This window comes from Muscardinus avellanarius, assembly GCF_963383645.1.
Source record: "Muscardinus avellanarius genome assembly, chromosome: 8".
NCBI classification, from domain to species: Eukaryota; Metazoa; Chordata; class Mammalia; order Rodentia; family Gliridae; genus Muscardinus; species Muscardinus avellanarius.
Window position 1 is genome coordinate 69,839,141 of NC_137794.1, and position 21,439 is coordinate 69,860,579.

Here is a 21,439-nt window from a genome sequence, read left to right on the forward strand (position 1 = left end):
ATTTATCATGTTATAACTGAAAGGGGGGCAATAATAAGTAGAAAAACTGATGATGTTAGCTGCATCAGTATTAAATATATCTTTTCAAGATACCTAGGATATTGTTAACTGATGAGCATAAGACAGGGAAAAGAGCCTTGCAATATCCATTTAAATTGAACCTTATGAAATTGCTATATTTGGATGTCAAAAACAGTGAACACCTGCACATAAATATGGTTCAACCTAATAAAACTAACTGTGGGTTGATACCTAGCAAGTAAGAAATCATACTCAGTAGCAGCTCTGACAAAAAGTATCAAGCAGTCGACTCAAGGGGAAAGTTGACATATGAGAGGATGTGCCCATCCTTACTAGTAATTCCTAAAGCACAATTAAAACAGTGGCAAAGTACCATCTGAAAACCATCAGGTTGATAAAACTGAGCCTGGATTTATATATTGGTTTACTACTATAATAAAATATTTTGAGATAGCTTTCCATGAGCTAACTTAAAAAACCAAAATGGACCCATATTGTTCAGTAAAGTTTTACTACATTTGACAACTCTGAACTGTAAGAGAAGATAATTTTTATTCTTTATTTTGGTGAGTACTTCTTTGACTTTTAGTGAAAAGCAAATATTATTTACTTAGAATTATACCTGGGATGAAACCACCACTCTTTGGGAATTCTCTATATAAATGAAATATTTTTGACAAAGACTGTAGCTAGCCCTAGAAAAAGTGGACATATTTACCTCTTGATACTTCCAATGAATTGCTAAATATATATATATATATATATATATATATATATATATATATATATATAATTTTAAAACTAATACTTTGAAACTTTTTTTCAATTTATTGGCCTCATGTAGCAGATTCATTGAAAATAATCATTATAATTCTGTCCTTATTTCCTTCTGAAAAATAAATGCCAAGTAAGAAAATTAAACCAAAATTTTAACTACCTTTTAGATATTATTATTAGTAGTAGTATGTTATTATTATTATTAGTTGTTGTTGTTGTTGTTTATTTTTATTGTAGGAAAAAATTTTCTTTCTAGATTGTTCATTTTGGGGTAGTTTTCAGATTATGACCAACTGACCATTTAAAAAGCTTGTTTCAGTTTGAGATAAAGGATACTTCATAATAAGAGGGTATTATTTCTTTCCAAAAATATAATGGGTACACAAAGCCTAATCATAGATTTGTACAAGGCTTTTCTGTTTTAATTAGTGAAAAAAATTATGAGATTAATCACGTAATTCATTATTAATCACAGTTATTCTGCTCTCTTGTTTCAGGAACCAAAGACAACACTTCTAAATACCTTATCTAAAAAATGGGGATCTTTTTTTATTGATTCAGTTTCAGGACAGGAAAATGCAGAGGATTCCTTGGTTTATACATGGTCATCTAAAAGAATTAGTACTTATAGCACTATTGCAATTCCAAGTATTGAAGCAATTGCAGGTAAGGGGGATAATAACTATGAAGCTTTATCTGTTTTTGGATAGCAATGACCTTCACTACTAGAATTCTTGTCTTTAATGGAAAGAAATCTTCCCATGACATTGACTTCTTTTTCGGGGAAAATATTTTCTAGATACAGCAGGCTGGATATTTAGGATCAGCCCTTCTGTTTCAAAAGCTGGAAATTGTATTGTTTGTTTTTAAGTCTGCCTAAAGGAATAGGATGAAGATAGGGAAGAATTGCCAGGACAGGATGTGTAGGAGGCCAAGCAAGCTGAGCCTGGCTTTGGGGCTGCTTTTTCTCTCTGTATTTGCTGATTCCTCCCTCTAAGGCTGAATATGAAAGAAAAACGAAGTACTTATCTGAATTATTGATAAGATAACCCTAAGATATAATGACCTTCTAAAAGATCTACCCACTATGTCGGTATGCAAATCCAATACATCAATATAGCTAATTCTTTGAAATAACATCTCATTGTTTTCAAAAGAATGGTTTATTTTTTATTCCATGCTCACATAAAATTAAATAAAGATAACCTTAAAATAATTTTCAGAGTTTTACTGTTAAAAAGGAATTGGAATTTGTAATTTGAATAAACTTAAGAGGCCTTGTAGATCTATAATTGAATGCTGTTATGTTTTAAATTATACATAACCTTTTTACTTAATAAAATTAGTATATTAAAATATATATTTCTCAAAAAAAAAAAAACAGAAAATGACCACCTCTCCACTGCCATAATCTCGGTAAAACTCCCATTTTAATATTCCAAAAGCTTTCTTCCCAACACTATAGAAGAATACTTGTCCAACTTTTCTGAGGAGGAAATATTAAGTAGATCTTGGCTATAGTCAAACAAAGTAAACAAGTGCTTATTTTGAGGAGGATGGAAGTTGTTAGGATATTCAGTTGTTTGTTTTGATATTTAAGACACTTCCTCAAAAAGCAAGTTTGTGTAAGCACTCTTTACTATGATCAGGGTCTTATGAAGAAGTATCTCAGAGAGAATTCTAGATTGATTATTGTGGTAACAGATTCAGTATAATTGTAATTTACCTCCAAGTAAAGAAGATGGCTAGATAAAATAGTGTGAAGGCAATGGCTCTAAACATGTTAAAGACAGGATCTCAGTGTGAGAGTTATCCTACTAGTCCCTCTTTTTTCTTGGGGGGGGTGGTACTGGGGTTCCTGGAAACCCTTCTACCTCCGGGCTACACTCCCAGACATTTTATATTTTATTTGGAAACAGGGTCTCTTAAGCCAGCGAGGCTGGCTTCGAACCTGTGTGATCCTCCTGTCTCCGCCTTCCAAGCGTGGGGATTACAAGTGTGTGCCACCACGCCCGGCTAATAGTCTCTTTTTTAAAAAAAAACATCCCTGGACTTGTTCTATCCCAGACTGTATTATTTTATGCTAAACTGACCATAAATGTTTACAAATTTTGTTTCATTTCATTTCATTGTTACCTAAATTTGGATAGTACGGTTGATGTTATAGTATATTTAGTACAATTTAACAGAAAACTGTTGTGGTAAACAAGAATTTGGTTCTTTGTCTCCCCTGTCTTTGCTTCCAAATAACACCTTCCAGTGACTCTCTCATAAGACATGTCACTGTTTGCTTCTTGCAGAGTCCAGTCTCATAAATCCCCAGTCTGGAAATACTTGTTTTAATAGAACAGTGATGACTATAAAAGAGTCAGACAATAAAACTATTTGTTTTCTGTTTTGTTTTGGGTTTTTTTGTTTGTTTGTTTGTTTTTTGTTTTGTGGCACCATTTTTGAACCCAGGGGCATTCTACCCCCAAGCTCCACCAAGCCCTGTTTCTTTTTCTTTATTTTGAAACAGGGCCTCACTAAGTAGCTGAGGCAGACCAGGAACCCAGATCCCCCTTTCTCAGCCTACCAAATACTAGAATTACAAGTGTGTGCTACCACACCCAGCTTATTTGTTTTTGAATGAGATAGGTGGCAAAAAGCAAACTTCATACTTGCCTTTTGCCTCTTAAATGTTATCCGTAGAATTATTTATCTCATCCACACTTAAAATACCCAGAAGCCATTTGTTTCTGCACCGGGAATTGAACCCAAGGACATTCTACCTCTGAGCTACATCCTCAGCCCTTTTTTATTTTGGAGCATTCTCTTAAGTTGCTGAGGGTCCCACTGAATTGCTGAGACTGACCTCAAACCAGTGATCTTCCTGTCTCTGCCTCCCAAGTGCTGGGATTGTAGGTGTGAGCCAGCACCTGGCTGGAAACCATGTTTAGTATTGTTATAAAAATTTGAGCATAGCTATGTTTATTATAGTGGTAGTTAGGATTTTGATAAGATAATATTTTAAACTTATAAAAATACTACAGAGCTATTATTATTATGATCCTATCTATAATTCAGACAGTACCTTGGCTTTACTTTCTTTCATGTTCATCCTGTGAGGGAGGAAATGCCACCTGGTAGTATCATTCCCGACTTAAGGAAGAAGAATCTGAAGTTCTAAAACTTGACTTCTCTTTCTCACTTGGGGCTGAAACAACTAGAAAAGCTAGACCAAATATTCATGTCAGAGAGAAGTCCCTGGAGAGCTCGAGAGGCAACCAGCGCTTTGCAGACACACAATTCCTGAGAAAGAAAGAGTATCTCTTTTACTTTAGGAAATGTTAAAGAAAGGATGTGTGAGGAGATGGTTGGCTCAACTTTTACCACATATGATTTTGTTGGTTTATCAGAAATACAGGATCTCAGATGTACAGCTTAAAAACTATGTTTTACCAGTTTATTTTCCAATGCCTGTTTAAATGCATAGCTCAAAATGTATTCCAGCTAACAGAACAGTCAGGACCTAAGGCATTCACTATAGCTGAGTGTTTCTCTATCTACAATAATCCTAGAATTCTTTGGTATTAAGAAGGCAGTGTTTTTCCTTATTCTCTAGCATTCGTTTTCTTTTCATTAAGATTAACTATGTGAGTCTTGATGATTCTCAGTGGTGGCTAACATAAAGTATAACTTATGCCAGTATAATTTCAAAATGCCCAGTACTAACCGATTTTTTACTTGTAAAATTTATGAAAGATTATTATCATATCTTCATGTGGAATCAATATAACAACATGACGTATACCGTTATGCTTCTCTAGTAATATTTCTGGTTAATATTTTCTTGGGAAAATTATGGGGGGATATCCGAAGACTAAGTTTTTGGAGGGGGTTGTTGTTGTTTGTTTGGTACTGGGGATTGAACCCAGAGGCATTCCACCCCTGGGCTATGCCACATTTATTTTTATGTTGAAACATGGCCTCACTAATTGATAAGCCTGGTTTTGAACCTATTATATTCCTACCTCAGCGTCCCAAGTACTGGGATTACATGTGTGTTCCACCATTCCAGGCTGGTTTTTGAAAGGCCTATATAAAGATATCACAGTATCCCACCAACAAAGTATGCATTGTCTGTTCATGAAATGTATTCCATCAATAAAGTATGCATTCTTTCTCCTGATTCCCCTTCTGGGTGTATGTGTGTGTTGGGGGGGTGTGTAAAATTCTTATCATAGACAGAATCACCACATTGTATATATTAGGATTGATTCTTATTTTGTTAAGCATTCAGTGATTATTCCTGGTAACAGTTACTCTTATTGTTCCCTGAAGACATTTACTAGTTATGTGATCCCCTGAATAGGGCCTTGGAGATTATTTTTTTTTAATTCAGATAAGTATTTCTATTTTATATGTGAACTTTTGTGTGTAGAATACTAAAATTAAATTTACTAGTTTGAGCTCTGGGATTTGCAATATCTCTAAATGTGATTTGACCTAAAGATTATTGTAAATGTTGTAAATAAAGACATTTATATTTATCCTAGGTACCATGTATCTGGGTAGAAAAAGAAATATTATTAGAAAACTAAAAAACTCTGATTTATTTATATTTATAAAAAGTGTTTGGAGAACTACAGATTAATCAAATTTTGTTTTTTGTTTTTCCCCCCTCCCAGAATTACCCTTGGACTACAAATTTCCGAGATTCTCTTCAAACACTTCAAAAACAGCTGGCTATTATCCATTAGTCCATTATGCCAATGGTATTATTGAATGATGAGATACTGACAACAAACTAAATTATTTTTCCTGAGAAAGTGAAGTAAAGAACCATATATGCAACAGTATACTCTGAAAATGTTAGTTTTTAAAAAATACTGTAAAATACTTTATAAGAACAAATTTTTTAACAAAAATTGACATTTCCATAGGTCTCCTTTTTATATAAATCTTTTTGATTCTTAACAATTCTCATTATATTAAATTCCAGCATCCTAGAACTAAAAGAACAGTTTTGATATTTTCTATACCAATAGTTTTGAAATTAAAATTCACTTGGGGAGGTACACACCAATAATTTATACACATACCTAGTTCAGTAGTTCCCAAACTCTGGTGCACAGACTAATAACTTAGCATCACCTAGAACTTGAAATCCCCACCCCAAACCTACTGAATGAGAAACTGTGGGAGTGGGGCCCAACAATCTGTTTTAACAAGCCCTCTAGGTGATCCTGACTCTTACCACAGTTTATGAATCAATGGTTAGAGCATATCCTCAAGAGATTGGTATAATTGGTCTGGGTAAATACAGTTAGCATTGATATGTTTTATAAGTATTACTAAAATGCAACCCGATCTGGGAATAACTGATCTATACCAGTTTCTTCAATTTCCAGTCAAGAACACTGAGTCCAGTGACATTATTTTTCAAAACTATTAGGTTTTATACTATTCCTATTTTCTAAAATAAGAAACTAGAGATAAGATTTCCTTGAGATCATAGCCACTATAACAGAGATGGTACTAGAATCCAACTATCTCGACCTCTATTATACCCACTAGGTCTTTCTTCTCTCTAGTAATGTTAAAGACTGTTTAATTCACCTTTAATAACTAAAAGGCATGCGTTCTTGATGGGGTTAAAAATCTCCTTAGTGTGAAAAATAATCTTAGATAACAGAATGAGTTGTGGCCTTCCAAAGCTCAAATCTACCAAACATTCTTATTTCTTAGTATTAATTTTTTCTTACTTGGGAGAAATTTATAATTATTATTTGAACTAAATTTAATTTTTCTCTTTGGAAAGGAGGGTGATTTTTAAAAGTTGGGGAGAAATGCTGCTCTAAGGGCTTTACCAGGTTTATTATACAATCCAGGAGGCTGTGCTCTGTATGCTATGGATATAGTCACATAAGTAGCTGTTTGTTAGAAGATGTCTTATTATATGAGCTAAATTTAATTTTTCTCTTTGGAAAGGAGGGTGATTTTTAAAAGTTGGAAAAAAAAACTGCTCTAAGGGCTTTAACAGGTTTACTGTACAATCCAGGAGACTGTGCTCTGTGGGCTTTGTATATAGTCACATCTTAAGTAGCTATTTGTTACAAGATGTTTCGCACCAGATGTTAAGTTCCTGACTACCTTTTATGTTATAAAATAATTGTTCATCATGAAGAGGACGAGAAAATACTGGTCATTATTATATTAGGGTAGTAGAAGTAATTTTAGCATATTGATACATGCAGTGAAAAGAAATATTTTGTTAAAATTTATAACTGTTAATATAAATCCCAAACATACTGTGGGGATGAATATCTCAGGGCAAACAAAAAACCATTATTGAAAATTTTTCCTCAAAGTTAGTAGTTTTGTTTGATATTTACCAATAAGTACATGGTGATGTGTTTGCAATTGATATCCAGATGTCATCAGAATGTTGAGCATGCAAGTCAAGCTTGGAGCAAGATGAAAGATGCTATCTCATGTTTGCTTAAGATACTTGATTTCTTTTAAAAAAAAATAAAGCTATTTTTCCTTATGCATCCTTATTCTGTAAATGGCAATGAATACATCTTTAAATGCTTATAAATTACTCTTAATAAGAAAAATGAGAATCTCCTAATTTTTGTTTTGTTTTGATTGCACCTTTTTTAGCCACTGAGAAGTAGGGGGTGGATTCTCTCAGGTCAGAGGCTCTAGTCCTACTTTTGCCAGTGCCCACGTAAAGACCCAGAACCAGCTACTATCTAATTTGACCTTGGTTTTTTCAATCTTTTAAAAGAGAAGGTTAGGGTTTTATTTCCACTTTCCTTCTACTTTCTCAGCATGTCCATGCTGACTGTAATGAATGCTTTTTGTTTAGAGTATAGCCAGGCCTTTTAAATTTTTTCAATGTTTATAAAAAGTGCCAGTTTTTCTGTTTATGAAGGTTAAAAATACATCTAAAAATGGTACCATAAAAATTAAAAAGAATATTAGAGAAGAAAAGGTGTGTATGTTTTTACCAGGGATTGAACTCAGGGGAATATACCTCCTAGCTACACCCCCAACCCTGAGGGTCTCACTACATTGCTGAGGCTGTCCTCCAACCTGCAGTCCCCTGTCTCAGCCTCTCAAGTACTGGGATTACAGGTTTTGTTACCACGACAGGCTGTTTATTCATTAATAAAGCCATATGGACTAAGAAAGCAGGAATATTTTTCCAATACAACCAGTGCGGTTTGGGGTTGTAATAGAAGTTGCTATACTGGTTTTTATCACTTAAAACCTGTTTCTAGTGAAAAACTACTTTCTATACACTATCCTTGTTTACAATATTTATGTTAACTGTGGTCCCCTTCGTCTAATTCTTTTTAAGAAGCTTAACATAGACTTTTTGAAGAATTAATCATTGTGGATTTTAGTGGTACTTAAATTCTTTTCCTACAGCAGTGTGATGCTTTAAAAAGAATATCCAAAATACCATGACTGAAATAGATCTGGAGACACATGCACTAGATACCACAATTTCAATTACCAGTATTAAATTAACAGTTTTCCTGTTCAGCCACTATTTTGTAAAGGTTTGAAGGATAAATACTTCATTCTTTGTAATGGGGAGGACTATAGATGCTGCAAGGTCTGTGAAAATGACCAAATATTTTAGTCATGTAAGTGAAAAAGTTCAACCATCTGTTTCAAGCTGTATCCCTTTTCTTGTTCTGGACATAATCAGAAAATGTCATTTTTCTTGTTCTTGGTTTGTTACCAGCTTTAATCTAACCAATAGTGTTCATTCTTCTAATAAGCTGCTGCCATTCACTTGCTGTAGATTAACATATCTTTTGTTCTTTTTAATCTATTAAAATTAGTCATTAAATTAGACTCAGCCAAATGTAGTGGTGCACACCTGTAATCATAGGACGTGGGAGGCTGAAACAAGAGAATTGTGGGTTCAAGGACGGCCTTAGCAACAAAGCAAGACTCTCCACAACCTAAAGAGAACCTGTTTCAAAACAAAAAATAAAAAGGCTGGTGGTATAACTCAGAAGTAGAATGCCTCTGAGTTAAATTCCAGTACCACACACACAGAGAGGGGTGTGTGTGTGTGTGTGTGTGTGTGTGTGTGTGTGTGTACACAGAGAGAGATTGAGAGAGAGAGACAGAGAGAGACAGACAGAGAGAGAAGGAAGAAAAGAAAAAGAAAAATTAGATTCAGGCATCACTTACCAACTAGCTGGTTCACTCCAAAAGCCCTGCTCACTTTCTTCACACTGGCTTGCTTTTCTTCCTCAGCTCTAGATGCCAGTTATTCTTTCTGCAGATTCCATTACCAGATATGAGATTTTCTCATCCTCTGGTCAGCAAAGAAGTATTATCATTTTGGTTTACTCAGGCCCTATCTCCCTGCAAGAAGTAATGACACACTTCATAATTTCCCAGTGGCCATTGGACAAATGCTTTCCCAACCTTTTATTAACCTAGACAACACAGAAATTTTTATTTATCTTTATTTTTGGTGAGAACAAGAAATACAGCTGTAACATTTTACTTTTCCTTCAAGCACATAGAAGACAAAAACACTAATGATCCTCATTTAGTTTGACAGCAATTCTACTAGTACTTATATTGGTTAGGAACATAATGTCAAGTACATTATTGTTAGGGCAAGAAATATCAAGAGAGACAACAGTTACATTTTTCTTTGGGGGATTACTTTCACAAGACACAGCAACAATTTGCAAAATCTTCAGACTCTTCAAAGATCACATTCAAATCATATATCTAAGAAGATAGCTATATATGAACAGACACCATAACAAGCTAATCTACTAATGAATATTCACAGAAGTCTTCATACTGCACAGGACTCAAATTTTCTATTTTTGCACATGTTCTCACTTTACAAGCACAAAGCAGGCCTGTAAACATCGATGTTGCCAGTAGGCTGAAATGGAGAAAGGAATTAATAGGATTTTTCCCAAACACAGTGAAACAAGTATAGAGCAGTAATCTCCCACAAATACAAAGTCACTCCTAGGATAATAGAAAACATCCAGACTTGCATTTTTGTGTATTAAAATCCACTGGTGAATTCAAGGAATTAGGGAAAATGAGGGAATCCCTTCTCCAAGCATCCTATTCAAGCCCCAACCCTTTTGATCTTCTCACCTCTACTCTAGGAGGTGCAGAGGCCTCCCCCAACCCCTGATCCTGCAGGGTTCAGTCTTTACTGTGGGCCTTTAAGATACCCACTCCACAGCAGGCTCGTTTCTGCTCCTGGGCCTTTAGTTTCTCAGCCTAGAGCATCCTCTCCACTGATTATGCCCAGACCCCCTTGGCCCTTGGGAAGCTTAGGTCAAGGCCTCCAAAACAAGGGGGAAAGGGAAGGCTTGATGGTTTTAAAAGACTACCTCCATACAGCCTCAGCTATGCAGACCTCCATCATTGTTCTCCATCATTGTTGGAACCTGCCCTGGAAATCCAGACTCCGCAAATCCCCTTATGGCTCAGAGGAGACTTGGGAACTCCCACAAAGCAGACTGCAGCCCGATTCCTCATTTGTTAAAACAGAAGCAGGGAAGGAAATGCAGAAGCTGCGAATTGAAGGGCAAGACAATGAGGCAGTGGGATAGAGCCCTGTGGGATATCAGGGCAGTAATAGAGAAAAGGGTGACCCAAAAAAACACTGCCAGGTCATTTCTACATACCCTAAGGCCCAGAAAAGAATTGCCGTCTTCAGAAAAGTGAAATGAAGTTTTATTTGCTTTAGCTCACATCCTGCTTAGGGTCTGCCTTGAGCCCATCACTGAGGCCCTTCTCCCTCTCTTCCCAGCTTCCCAAGCTAAAGCTTAAGAAACATACAGGATTTGGTAGAATGGATAGAGATAAAGGGTGGTGATGCCAAGGTTAGTCTAAAGGAACAATACCCCAAATAAGCAATTAACCTACAGGTTTCTCTTTGAAGCTTTCAGATCTTGCTAAAGTGAAGAGGAATGACAGCCAGACGAGATATGCAGTCTTGATCTGCATATTTACAGTACCTTTCTCTTTCTGGATACAACCAAAGTTGGGAGCAAATTGTATTAAAAGTCTACTTTGCCAGTGTTGTTTCCTGTCTGAGCTGTAACTTCTTTGGAGAAAAAAAGGAAGGAAGGGAAGGAGGAAAAAGGGAGGGAGGGAGAGAAGGAAGGAGAGTGAAAGAGCCATAACAACCCCACATTTCAGAAACCCCTGTTCCTCAGTGCCCCCATCCTGGCAACTGCTCAGTGGTGTGGAAGGGGAAAGAAAAGGAGTTGCCTATATTAAGGGTGGTTCGTTGGTTAGGGTTCAGAAAGGCTGGGCACAATGATTGCCCAATTTGTCTTATAGCCAATTGCATTCACAGGTAATCTTGGCTCAGGTGGAGTCTGGGGGTGGGGCTGGGACCTTGAGTCCATAGATAATTCCTAACAAAGCAGACAGTGGTGACCTGTGCAAAGCTCGGCCACCAGAGAGTAGTAAGTAGGGGTGGTGGGCTAAAGCACAGACCTTCATACTCACCAGCAGCTGGTCATGATGCACAGTAACCAAAGGTATAAGAGGACTTAAGTGATAATATAGAACACTCCTCATCTGTCCCTTCATTCATGCCTAGAGTCACTCACCAGCCACCTGCTTGTTCTACCAGATAACCAGCAGGTTGAACAGCAAAGGCCCAGGAAGGGAGCTGGGATCCAGTTAGTGGTAGACTGCAATGTCCAGTGTGGGTCGATGGCTGGATTGGGGTATCAGTTTCATCTTGCAATGGAGAAACTGCATCTGTCATAGTACATGACACATCCAGCATACAGCATGAAGCCCGGATGTGTCAAGCTTCCTTGTGGTAGAGAACCACTTGAAAAACTGGGAGACAACTACAGTCACAGGACCCAAGCCATGCAAAGGAAGGCAGTGCATATCTACAGTATCATGAGCTTGGCATAGAAACAGTAGAAGGCCATGCACTGGGGACAGTTCACAAGATGCAGAAGAGCGTGAAAGCCCAGAGGAAGAGCATAGGCGTGTAAGCGAAAATCTTGCATCTGACTGCCGAAGATTCAGAAGAACCAAAGGACAAAGTTCAGTACAATGGGAAAACAGACAAAAGGCTGCATGCTGCTGGCCGAGAAGAGGAGACAGTAAGGAAACTTGTGCAGGAGCTTCTCACAGGGCAGAATTTAGCCAGACTGGAACCTGAAGGACCGGGGGCTTTCCACGGGCTGCCGGGGTGGGCCTCGAATTCCTCTACGGGGCCCTTCACCCATCAGATAATATTGTAGGGGATTGGACCACAATTCCCCTTTGATAATCTCAGCAATTCTGTCGAACTCCAGGAGGCTGTGGTCTGAGAACCAGTTGAAGAAACTAGGGATTGTGTTCCCTTCCCGGTTTCTGTGGATATGGGCCTGGGGGTCTTGACCCCGGTGCCAGCGGATCGGAGTGGAAAGAGACACGACACGGCCGGAGGATCTGCGCTCATACTCTTTAACGAGCCCCTCATTTCGGAAGTAGGGGTTGCTCTGAAAGATGAACTTGAATTTGCAGCCAGCTCTGGGATGCTTAAGTTCCTCCACCTCCAGATTGATCATGTACCTCATCATGTCTTCGTCTTGGCCACTGATCATGGGTGACAGCTGGGGGTGGTTCCGAAAAGCGGTGACCCAGAAACCTGGTATATTCTGGATAATGAAACTTCTGCGCTGCATATGGAGCCTTCGCATCCGGCCAAATTTGCGCTCTAGCTGGAGGAAGGCCCTGTCAGCCTGGGCATTTACGTTTGACAGCTCTTGATCGATGGCCTCCAGCGAATCCATGCAGTTATTGATCTTGGGCGCCCTGGGTCGCGATTCCTCTTTCCCTCCTCCGGCCACCTTTTTTTCTTTTGGCACCGCCTTCTTTTCCTCCATCCCTGCCTCTGCTTGTCCCTCCTTCCCCGCTGCGGCTGAGATGGCGCATTTCTTAGTCGTCATTTCTTTCTTCGCCCCAGGCTTCATCTGAGACCCCATCCCCACTGCGCCACTGGCTTCTAGAGCCTTCTGCACAGCAGGGCTGCGCGGCTCTGCAAGCTGACAGCCATTTTTCTGGCTGCTGTCAGCTGCCACAGCGGCAGAGGCTGCTTCCAGACCCTTCGAGGGAGGCAGAGCATCTTCGAGCCCCGGGCTAGTGGCTGCACCGCTGCGATTCTCTGCAACTCGGATGCAGAGGGAGGGGCCGCAGTCCACAGAATCCCGGGGTGCATCTCCCTCCGCAGTGCTGTCCACACCGCCCTCACCTGTGTCCGCCATCACCGGCGCTGCCTCGGTTTCTTCGCGGAGCCCCTGGCACTGGTTTAGGGCCACATCTGGGGTGTGGTCCGGAGTGTCGGTTTCAGCGAGAGGGAGCTTGTTGCCCCCGTCCAGGCCGCTCATTTTGGTAGAAATCAGACCTGCAAAGGAGCGTTCCTTGTCCTCTGCAGATGCCGCGCAGCGCCGCAATCAGCTCCTAGCACCACCCCTTTGCCTCTGGGCGGGCGCTACCATGGTAACCGATGACGTCAGGGCACAGCATCTCACCTCGCGCGAGAACTCGCGGCCCTGGAGGATCAGTCGAGCATCTTCCTTTGTCTTCTTGCTGCAAAATGTTCTGAATTCAGTCTGGAAAAGAATTTTGACTTACATAAATAAATATAAAGCAAGTCCAAGCACACAAGGACTGTGTTCATAGAGATTTCTAAGCCTCTGAATGCATTTCTAAGGTACCTTTTGTATCTTAAAATATTTACTGAACAAAAAAGGAAGGTTGGTTATTGTTCAAGCCAGCTCATAGGGCGTGAAGAAGAAAGCAGTTCACCAACTTACAGGCCTTCTTTCTTTAAGGTACAAACTCATGGCTATTAATAAAGAACCGAGATGGGCAGAATTTTATTTTTAAAGACAAGTTATAGTGCAGTAATTATTTTTTTAATTAGGAGCAGAAAAAAAGGAAATTTCTGTCATCGTAACAAGATAGAATAGAGGATTATTTCAATTTCCTTACAGATTTTTAAGTTTTTATGCTTTGTCCAATGTCTATGAAGAAATTAGGCAATATTTCTTCCTTTTTATTGATACGAATAGCAAAGTATTTTTTTCCTTAGAGGTGACCACACACACCACAAGCACAAATTTAGCCATTAAGCATTATTGAAAGAAATATAATTTCAGGGGGTTTATTTTCTAAAATGATGCATTTTATATATTGCTTTTCCTTTGGTTATAATCTTAGTCATTTCTGCTTCATAATGGCTGTGGGCAGGAAGCCAGCAAATAATTGCCCGAATTTGTGCCTGTTGTAATTCACTGCAGGATAGAAGCAGTTATCAGCTCTTTGCAGGCATCTACACTGTTGTATCTGTAGTTACTATCTATTCAAGTCAGCTCAGAGAATTCATTTGCTATCACTACTGTCTTTGTTGGAGTACGAAAATATTGATTTTATTCCTTAGAAAAAAGCAACATCAAAAGGAAACTGCATATTTACATTTAATGTCTTAAATTCATTTTGGAATAAATTATTCTAACTCTGCAATAGAAACCTCACTCTGAGTGTCCCAGATTATGGTCACATTCAAAGAAGGACTCGGAAATGAGAATTTAGAGGGAAAGGATTTAAAGACACACAGCATATATTTGAAGATTTCTAATTAGGGAAATTGTGTAGACCTGGTTAAACTAATAATGGTGTGGTGATGGAAGGACGCTGACAGACAATACAAAAAAGCTGGGTTTTTTTTTCCCCTGACTCAAGGACAGTGTGTCAAGATTGACCTCTTTACTGCCTGCCAGTTAATTAGTCTTATAAAAAAAAATGTGCAAACAAGACTCTCTCAACAAATAACAGTTGTTTTTTTTTTTCTTCCTGCATTCTTTCCTTTTAACAAATCCTCTGTTTTGCCTAAGTGGGATAAAATCAGTCTATTGATTTTTCTTCTTTGTAAACAAGTAAACAGTGTACTATAATTGACTTTGTGACTTTGAGTTGTTCTTTGACACAACTCTGCTTTCTTTTCCTACAGAATCTTTGTACTGTTGAAGGATTAACTCTCTTGCATTTTTTCCTGAGCAAATGTTGAAAGTTACTTTGCTATTCAGGAGTTAAAAAAAATGTTTGCTATTATAGAATTTTACAGAAAATTATAAAAGTACATGTGAACTCTTTTATTGTATGTGCCAATTATATTTAAATCTCTCTCTCTCTCTCTCTCTCTCTCTCTCTCTCTCTTTCTCACCTTCTCTCTCCCTCCCTCCTTCTCTCTTTCCCTTTCTCCCTTCCTCACTTTCTCCCTCCTGCAGGAAAAATCCCTGTCTCCAGCTATGATTATTATTGTCACCTGAATCATTTTCCACTCCTAATAGTCTTCCCCTTCTTTAAAATTCAGTCCATGTAGATTGCACTAGGCATTTAAAATGCATTAAATCTCATAAACAAGGATCTGGAAAGCACTAAGAAATTTAGCTTGTCCATGATGGTACATATATCAATAGCATATTATCTCCTTTCATCTTCTGTATATAGCTTTCTAACTACCATACCATTCTGGTAGTCTTCAAAATTCCTATAGTTCTTATGAGCTTTGCCACCAAGGTAGTGCTAATCTATGCTCTACTTTTTTTGTGTGTGGTGTTGGGGATTGAACCCCGGGGACATTCTACCTCTGAGCTACACCCCCAGGCTGATTTTTTATTCTTTGTTTTGAAACAGGGTCTAAGTTGCGGAGGACCTCACCAAGTAGCTGAGGCTGGCCTTGAACCTGGATCCTCATCTCTCAGCCTCTTAAGTAATGGGATTACAAGCGTGCACCACCATGCTCGGCTTATGTTCTACTTTTTAACTTTCTTGATTGCTTTATGAAGGTCAGTCTCCTCATCCCAGCTAGACAATAGTGACTGCACAGCTACTTCTTCTTTGGAATCTTCTTAGAACACAGAGCAATGGTCATCTCAGAATGTTTTAATAAAACCTGACAATCTAAGGGAAGTGTGTGTGTGGGGGGGGATACTGGGAATTGAGCCCAGAGGGATTCTACCTCTGAGCCACACCCTAGCCCTTTTCATTTTTTGTCTTCAAACAGGGTCTTGCTAGGTTCCTGAGAGTCTGTTTTTCTGATACTGTCCTCAAACCTAAAATCTTTCTGTTTCAGCCTCCCAAGTACTGGTATTACAGGCATGTACCACCAAATTTAAATTTAAATGAAAATATTATAAGGTTTTCCCAAAAAGTATAAAAAATATAATATGACTCTGCTGATGTTTTAAGTTTGGTGGGTATATATATATTGTGTGTATGTATGTGTGTATGTAAATATACATATATATATATATATATATATATATATATATATATATCTGTGAATCATATGTTACCATTTTTAGTACATTAGAATACTGGACATTGTTTTACATAGTAGATCTTTGTCTTGTTGGCAAATAGCAATAAAGCTCATACTGCAAAAAAATACCAATACTTTATGATTCAATGGGAAAATATCTATAGAAAATGGAATGAAAATCTATGAGGTTATTTTCATTTGCCAGGACATAAGTTTGAAGAAGCCCAAACATAAATTAATACAGTCAAATAGAAATGCCATTACTAAAGTATACAGTAAATATTGGAAAGTTTATGAATGTGCCATTAGTCTTGTTAATTTATTTTATAGGTACATTGCAATTATACATCACTGTGAGGTTCAAAGTGATACACAGATACATGCACATAGCCCTTGGTATATTTTCTTCCACATACCACCTCACTACCCCTCCCCACACGTTAGTGAAATATATTGCATTACTACATTATATTGTAGTATTTTTTTAGCTGTTTCCTTTCTCAATCCTTTCCCCCCTCTAACTCCTTCCCCAACCCCTACTATTCTATAAGTGTCTCTCCACATTATTATTATTTTTTTAGGTACTAGGGATTGAACCCAGGGTCGTTCTACCTCTGAACTCCACCCCAGCCCTATTTTTTATTCTTTATTTTGAAACAGGGTTTCCCTAAGTTGTGGAGGGCCTCACTAAGTAGCCGAGGCTGGCTGCAAAACTGCAATCCTCCTGTCTCAGCCTCCCAAGCACTGGAATTACAAGTGTGTGTGCGCCACCAGGCCCAACTCTCTCCACATTATTACAAGTCCCTGTGTTTTCTACTTTCTCTTCAGCTTTCACATGTGAAAGAAAACAGACCACCCTTGACTTTCTGAGAATGCCTGCTCTCACTTAGCACAGGATTCTCTAGTTCTACCCATTTTCCTGCAAATGACATAGTTTTGTTTTTTATGGCTGAGTGGAATTCTATTTTATTCCACCACAATTTTTTTTTTATCCATTCATCTGTTGATGGATACCTGTGTTGGTTCAGTAATTTAGCTGTTGTCAATTGTGTTGCTATAAACATGGGTAGACATGTATTGTTATAGTATTCTTACTTTAATTCTTTTGGAAAGATACCAAGAAGTATCATTTTATACTGGGTATAATTGGGACATATGGTGGTTCTGTTGCTAGTTGTTTTTGAGGAACCGCCATACGTATCTCCATAGTGGTTGTACTGATTTACATTTCCACCAACAGTGTACAAGAGTTTCTATTTCCTCATGTCTTTATTGAACGGACATTTTTTATTTTTTATATTATCTCTTCTTTTTCTGGTTCTGGGGATTAAACCCAGGGGCATTCTACCTGTAAGCTACACCTCCTTTTTTTTTTTTTTTTTTTTTTTTAGGCAGCATCTTTCTAAATTGTGCTAATCATTAAATTTCTGAGGCTGGTCTCAAACCTATGATCTTCCTGTCTCAGCTGCCCAAGTACTAGGATTACAGCCTTGCCCCCCTATGCAGGCTTTGTTTGTATTCTAGATGATTGCCATTGTAACTTGAGTTAGATGGAATCTCAGTGTCGTTTTAATTTGAATTGCCCTAATTACTAGTGATTCTGAAGAGTGATATAATTTATGATGACTTATGTTAATTAAAGCCTGCGCTTACTTAGTGTTTTCAGTATACCAGATACTTTTATATATTTAGCTGTATGTTCCCTCATTTAGTCCTCAGAAGGAGCCTGTGAAGTTATAATTTTATGACCTCCACTTTACTATGCCTCAGAAGGAAATGAATCAAAGAGTAATTGATATAAGATTATATAAGAATTAGTGGACTCTATATAATCTGACTCAGGAATCTTTGTTATTAATTATACTACTATGCAAACTTATACAACATATAAATTGAGAAGGCACTTTTTAAAACATAAGACCATATGTTCATTTCAATTTAATATTTAATCTTCTTTTATCAATTTGCCTGTGATAGTTCAGGCTGCTTTAATAAAACACCAGACTGAGTGGCTTTTAAAAGATAGAAATTTATTCTCCCTGTCCTGGACACTAGAAAGTGCAAGTTAAAGGTGCCAACATATTTAGTGTCTAATGAGGGCTCTTTCTGCACATAGACAGCAGTCTTTTTATGGTGTTTTCACATGAAAGGGATGAGGGATTTATCTAAAGTTTTTTATAAGGACACTAATCCCATTTGAGCCCTAACCTGGGCCTGGGATGTTTTTTAATAAAAGCACTGATTGCCTCCCAGGCTCCCACCTCCAAGTATCTTTATATTGGGCTAAGCCCAACATACTAATTTTGGGAGAAACATATTTGGTTTATAGTGTCTCCCCTGCACCCATTCACAAATTAGTGGCAATTGTAGGGGAAGTGCCAATTTACTAAAGAGAGGGGGGAAAGCAATATTGTGTGTGTGTGTGTGTGTGTGTGTGTGTGTGTGTGTACGCACACGCGCTCGTGTATGTGCACGCATGCATGCACGTGCGTGAGAGAGAGAGACAGACAGACAGACACTGGGGACTGAACCCAGGGGCCTAACCTACACACCAACCCTATTTTATTTTTGTTTTGAAATAGGGTCTCGCTAGGTTGATGAGAGTCTCTATTTTCTGAGGCTGTCTTCAAACCTGCAATCCTTCTGTCTCAGAAGTACTGGGATTACAAGCATGTGCCATGATACCCAGCTATGATATTCTTTTTAAATTCCTTAAATTAATAGTTTTCAATCCAAAAGATTTAATGTGTGTGTGTGTGTGTGTGTGTGTGTGTGTGTGTGTGTGTGTGTATTACTGAGAAATGAACCCAGGGGCATTCTATCTTGGAGCTACAACACCAGCCCTATTTTATTTTTTTATTTTGAAACTGGATCTCGCTATGTTGCTGAGGCTGTCCTTGAACCTGCCATTCTCCTGTCTTTGCCTCCCAAGTACTAGGATTACAAGCAGGTGCCACCTGCTTAAGATTGTTTTACATAACAAATATTTTATAGCTCCCTTTTTCTTGAAATTTAGATAGTATATTATCACACATAATTTTTAAAAATCAATGTGAGACCTTAGCTGTAATTTAAATAAACAAAAAATAATTTTTAAAATATGTAACTGCATTGATATGCATAGACTTTATGGCATGATGAAGTAGTTAAATGGTTATACATATAGAATCACCAGTACATTAAGTTACTGATGCAACCTGATACAGGTATATTGGACAAGAGACATTAGTAGCTTTATGATAAAGTTTTGGGGGAAACTACAAAATTCCCTCAGTTTACAAAATGATACATATTTCTTCAATTCTAAAATACACTTTTTCATATTTTAACATTGTAAAATGACTAGCTATGATATAATCAATGGCCTCTTACAGGTGCTATCAGCAGAACAACAGTCATGGGGTACTAACTGCCTGAGCCTGTGAAAGTAGCTTTAGTCTCTCTGGCAATCAGCAAACTTTCTAAATGCCATTTAAGGAAGGAAAATGAGTCTTATTTGTTCTCTGAAAACTTTCTGTTGATATCTTCTGGTAAGATCAAGAAAGTACCAGCAATAAAATTTGAAGAATTTTGAAAAAAAAATCTCAGAGGAGTCCTTTTCAACCTAGAAATATCATCACCAGTTAGGGCTGGTGGTGCATGCCTATTATCCCAGTATTTGGTAGGCTGAAGAGGTAGAATGCCCCTAGGTTCAATCCCCAGTAACCCTACACACACAGATACACACAATGTTATCACCAAAATTATTCAAGGTGAAGAGAATAATATCATCTGAGAAAACATGGACTCCAAGAATTTTGAGTCAAAAAGGGGCTAAGATCATTATTCGAAATGGGAAATAATTGAATTAGTAAAATTAATTTTATTCACATATAATTTACTTTTTATGTATAATTGTGATATATGATGAAAATTTTTAAATCTAATAGTCTTTCAATAAGTATAAAATAAAAATTTTAAGAATTAGAATGTTTTATGTGGGAGTTTGACTTTTTTATAGTATTAAGTAATGGTGCAGATAAAAGACCTTTAAAATGTACCATGTAATAAAACAGTGCTAAAAATGTTTGTTTTCATATGAAAAATAGTGTTAAGTTCTAGGCTTAAATATTAGCTTTTCATCTACATGATTTTAGCATAATTATTTATGTAGCAAACTGTTCTGATAAGGAACATCTCTAATGCCCTTAGCAAATGCTCCCCCATCATTCATTGTAATAACCAAATTGTTCCTGGAACTAAGAAATGATAGATAGACATTGAGAATCTATTTTTTTTTTTTCATGTTTACGGACATGATGTGCCTGGTCACTAGAGGGAGGAAAAGATCTTTAAGATAATTAATTTGATTCTACTTTGTCTCCTTTGATGTTAAAGTTTAAACTGTTCTAAAGAAAATATTTATGGCAATTGTAGACAATAAGTATGCTTCAGGAAGTGTGTCATGGGTTTTCAGCATAAATTTGGTGTTCATTAAAATTGAATCATAATTTTTATTCAGCTTATCACTATTACAAAGTTAAAACTTTCTCAGTCTGTTTAGTTATGATGGCCTTCCATAATAATACTCCCAAAAAAATGCCATATGACACTGCTTTCCCCAATCTTAAACCAGAGACAAGGCCCCTGACGTGAAAGACCTCACTAGTTAAAGATACATTTTGGAATCAGACAGATTTGGTTTCATATCCCAGTTCTGTTACTTACTATGTGATCGTTTGGGGTAAGTCACTTCACCTTTTGGAGCCACATATCTTTTGTAAAATGAATATAACAAAACTTAAAAGGACTGGTGGTGCATGCCTGTAATTCTAGTATTTAGGAAGCTGAGACAGGATAATCACAGGTTTGAGGCCACCCTCAGCAACTTAGCAAGACCCTATTTCAAATTAAGAAATAAAAAAGGGCTGGGGGTGGACACTCAGAGCTCAGAGGTAGAATGTCATTGGGTTCAATCCCAGTACAAGAAAATAAAAAAAGTATTATGAAGATGAAATATCTGTGAAGTATTTATTACAGTTGGCCAAAATGGTCATTTTTATTATTTTTATGCTAAAACTTCCAACATCAAATTGACAACAGAGCAGGCAGTATAAAATCAATAACAATGTCAAATTCTATTATGAAACTGTAAGTGTATAGAAGTTCAGAAGCAAAAATATCCATGTAGAATAAAACAATAAGTGAAAACTTTGTGGAAGAAAAGAATAAAACAAGTCAGAATATGAGTTGAAAAATCTGAGATGTGAAACATTGAGACATAGTAATTACATGTTAAATTATCTAGACATACAGTATTTC

At 37.4% G+C, this 21,439-nt stretch overlaps 2 protein-coding genes across 2 annotated transcripts in view; one reads left to right on the forward strand and one right to left on the reverse strand.

The window, feature by feature from the left end:
• The window catches only part of NT5DC1 (5'-nucleotidase domain containing 1), a gene marked incomplete at both ends in the record, with an annotated part of 121,118 nt that extends 115,549 nt beyond the window's left edge, over positions 1–5,569 (forward strand). The window contains 2 exons of the mRNA XM_080700624.1: positions 1,296–1,464; positions 5,469–5,569. Of these exons, the coding sequence (XP_080556750.1) occupies positions 1,296–1,464; positions 5,469–5,569 (270 nt within the window). The remainder of the gene's footprint in view (positions 1–1,295; positions 1,465–5,468) is intronic.
• Positions 5,570–11,969: 6,400 nt separating this feature from the next.
• TSPYL4 (TSPY like 4) lies at positions 11,970–13,310 on the reverse strand (the record flags this gene model as incomplete). Its single annotated transcript, XM_080700682.1, has 1 exon — positions 11,970–13,310. The coding sequence occupies exon 1, from the start codon at positions 13,197–13,199 to the stop codon at positions 11,970–11,972; it is 1,230 nt and encodes a 409-aa protein (XP_080556808.1). The 5' UTR covers positions 13,200–13,310.
• Between the last annotated feature and the right edge of the window lie 8,129 nt (positions 13,311–21,439).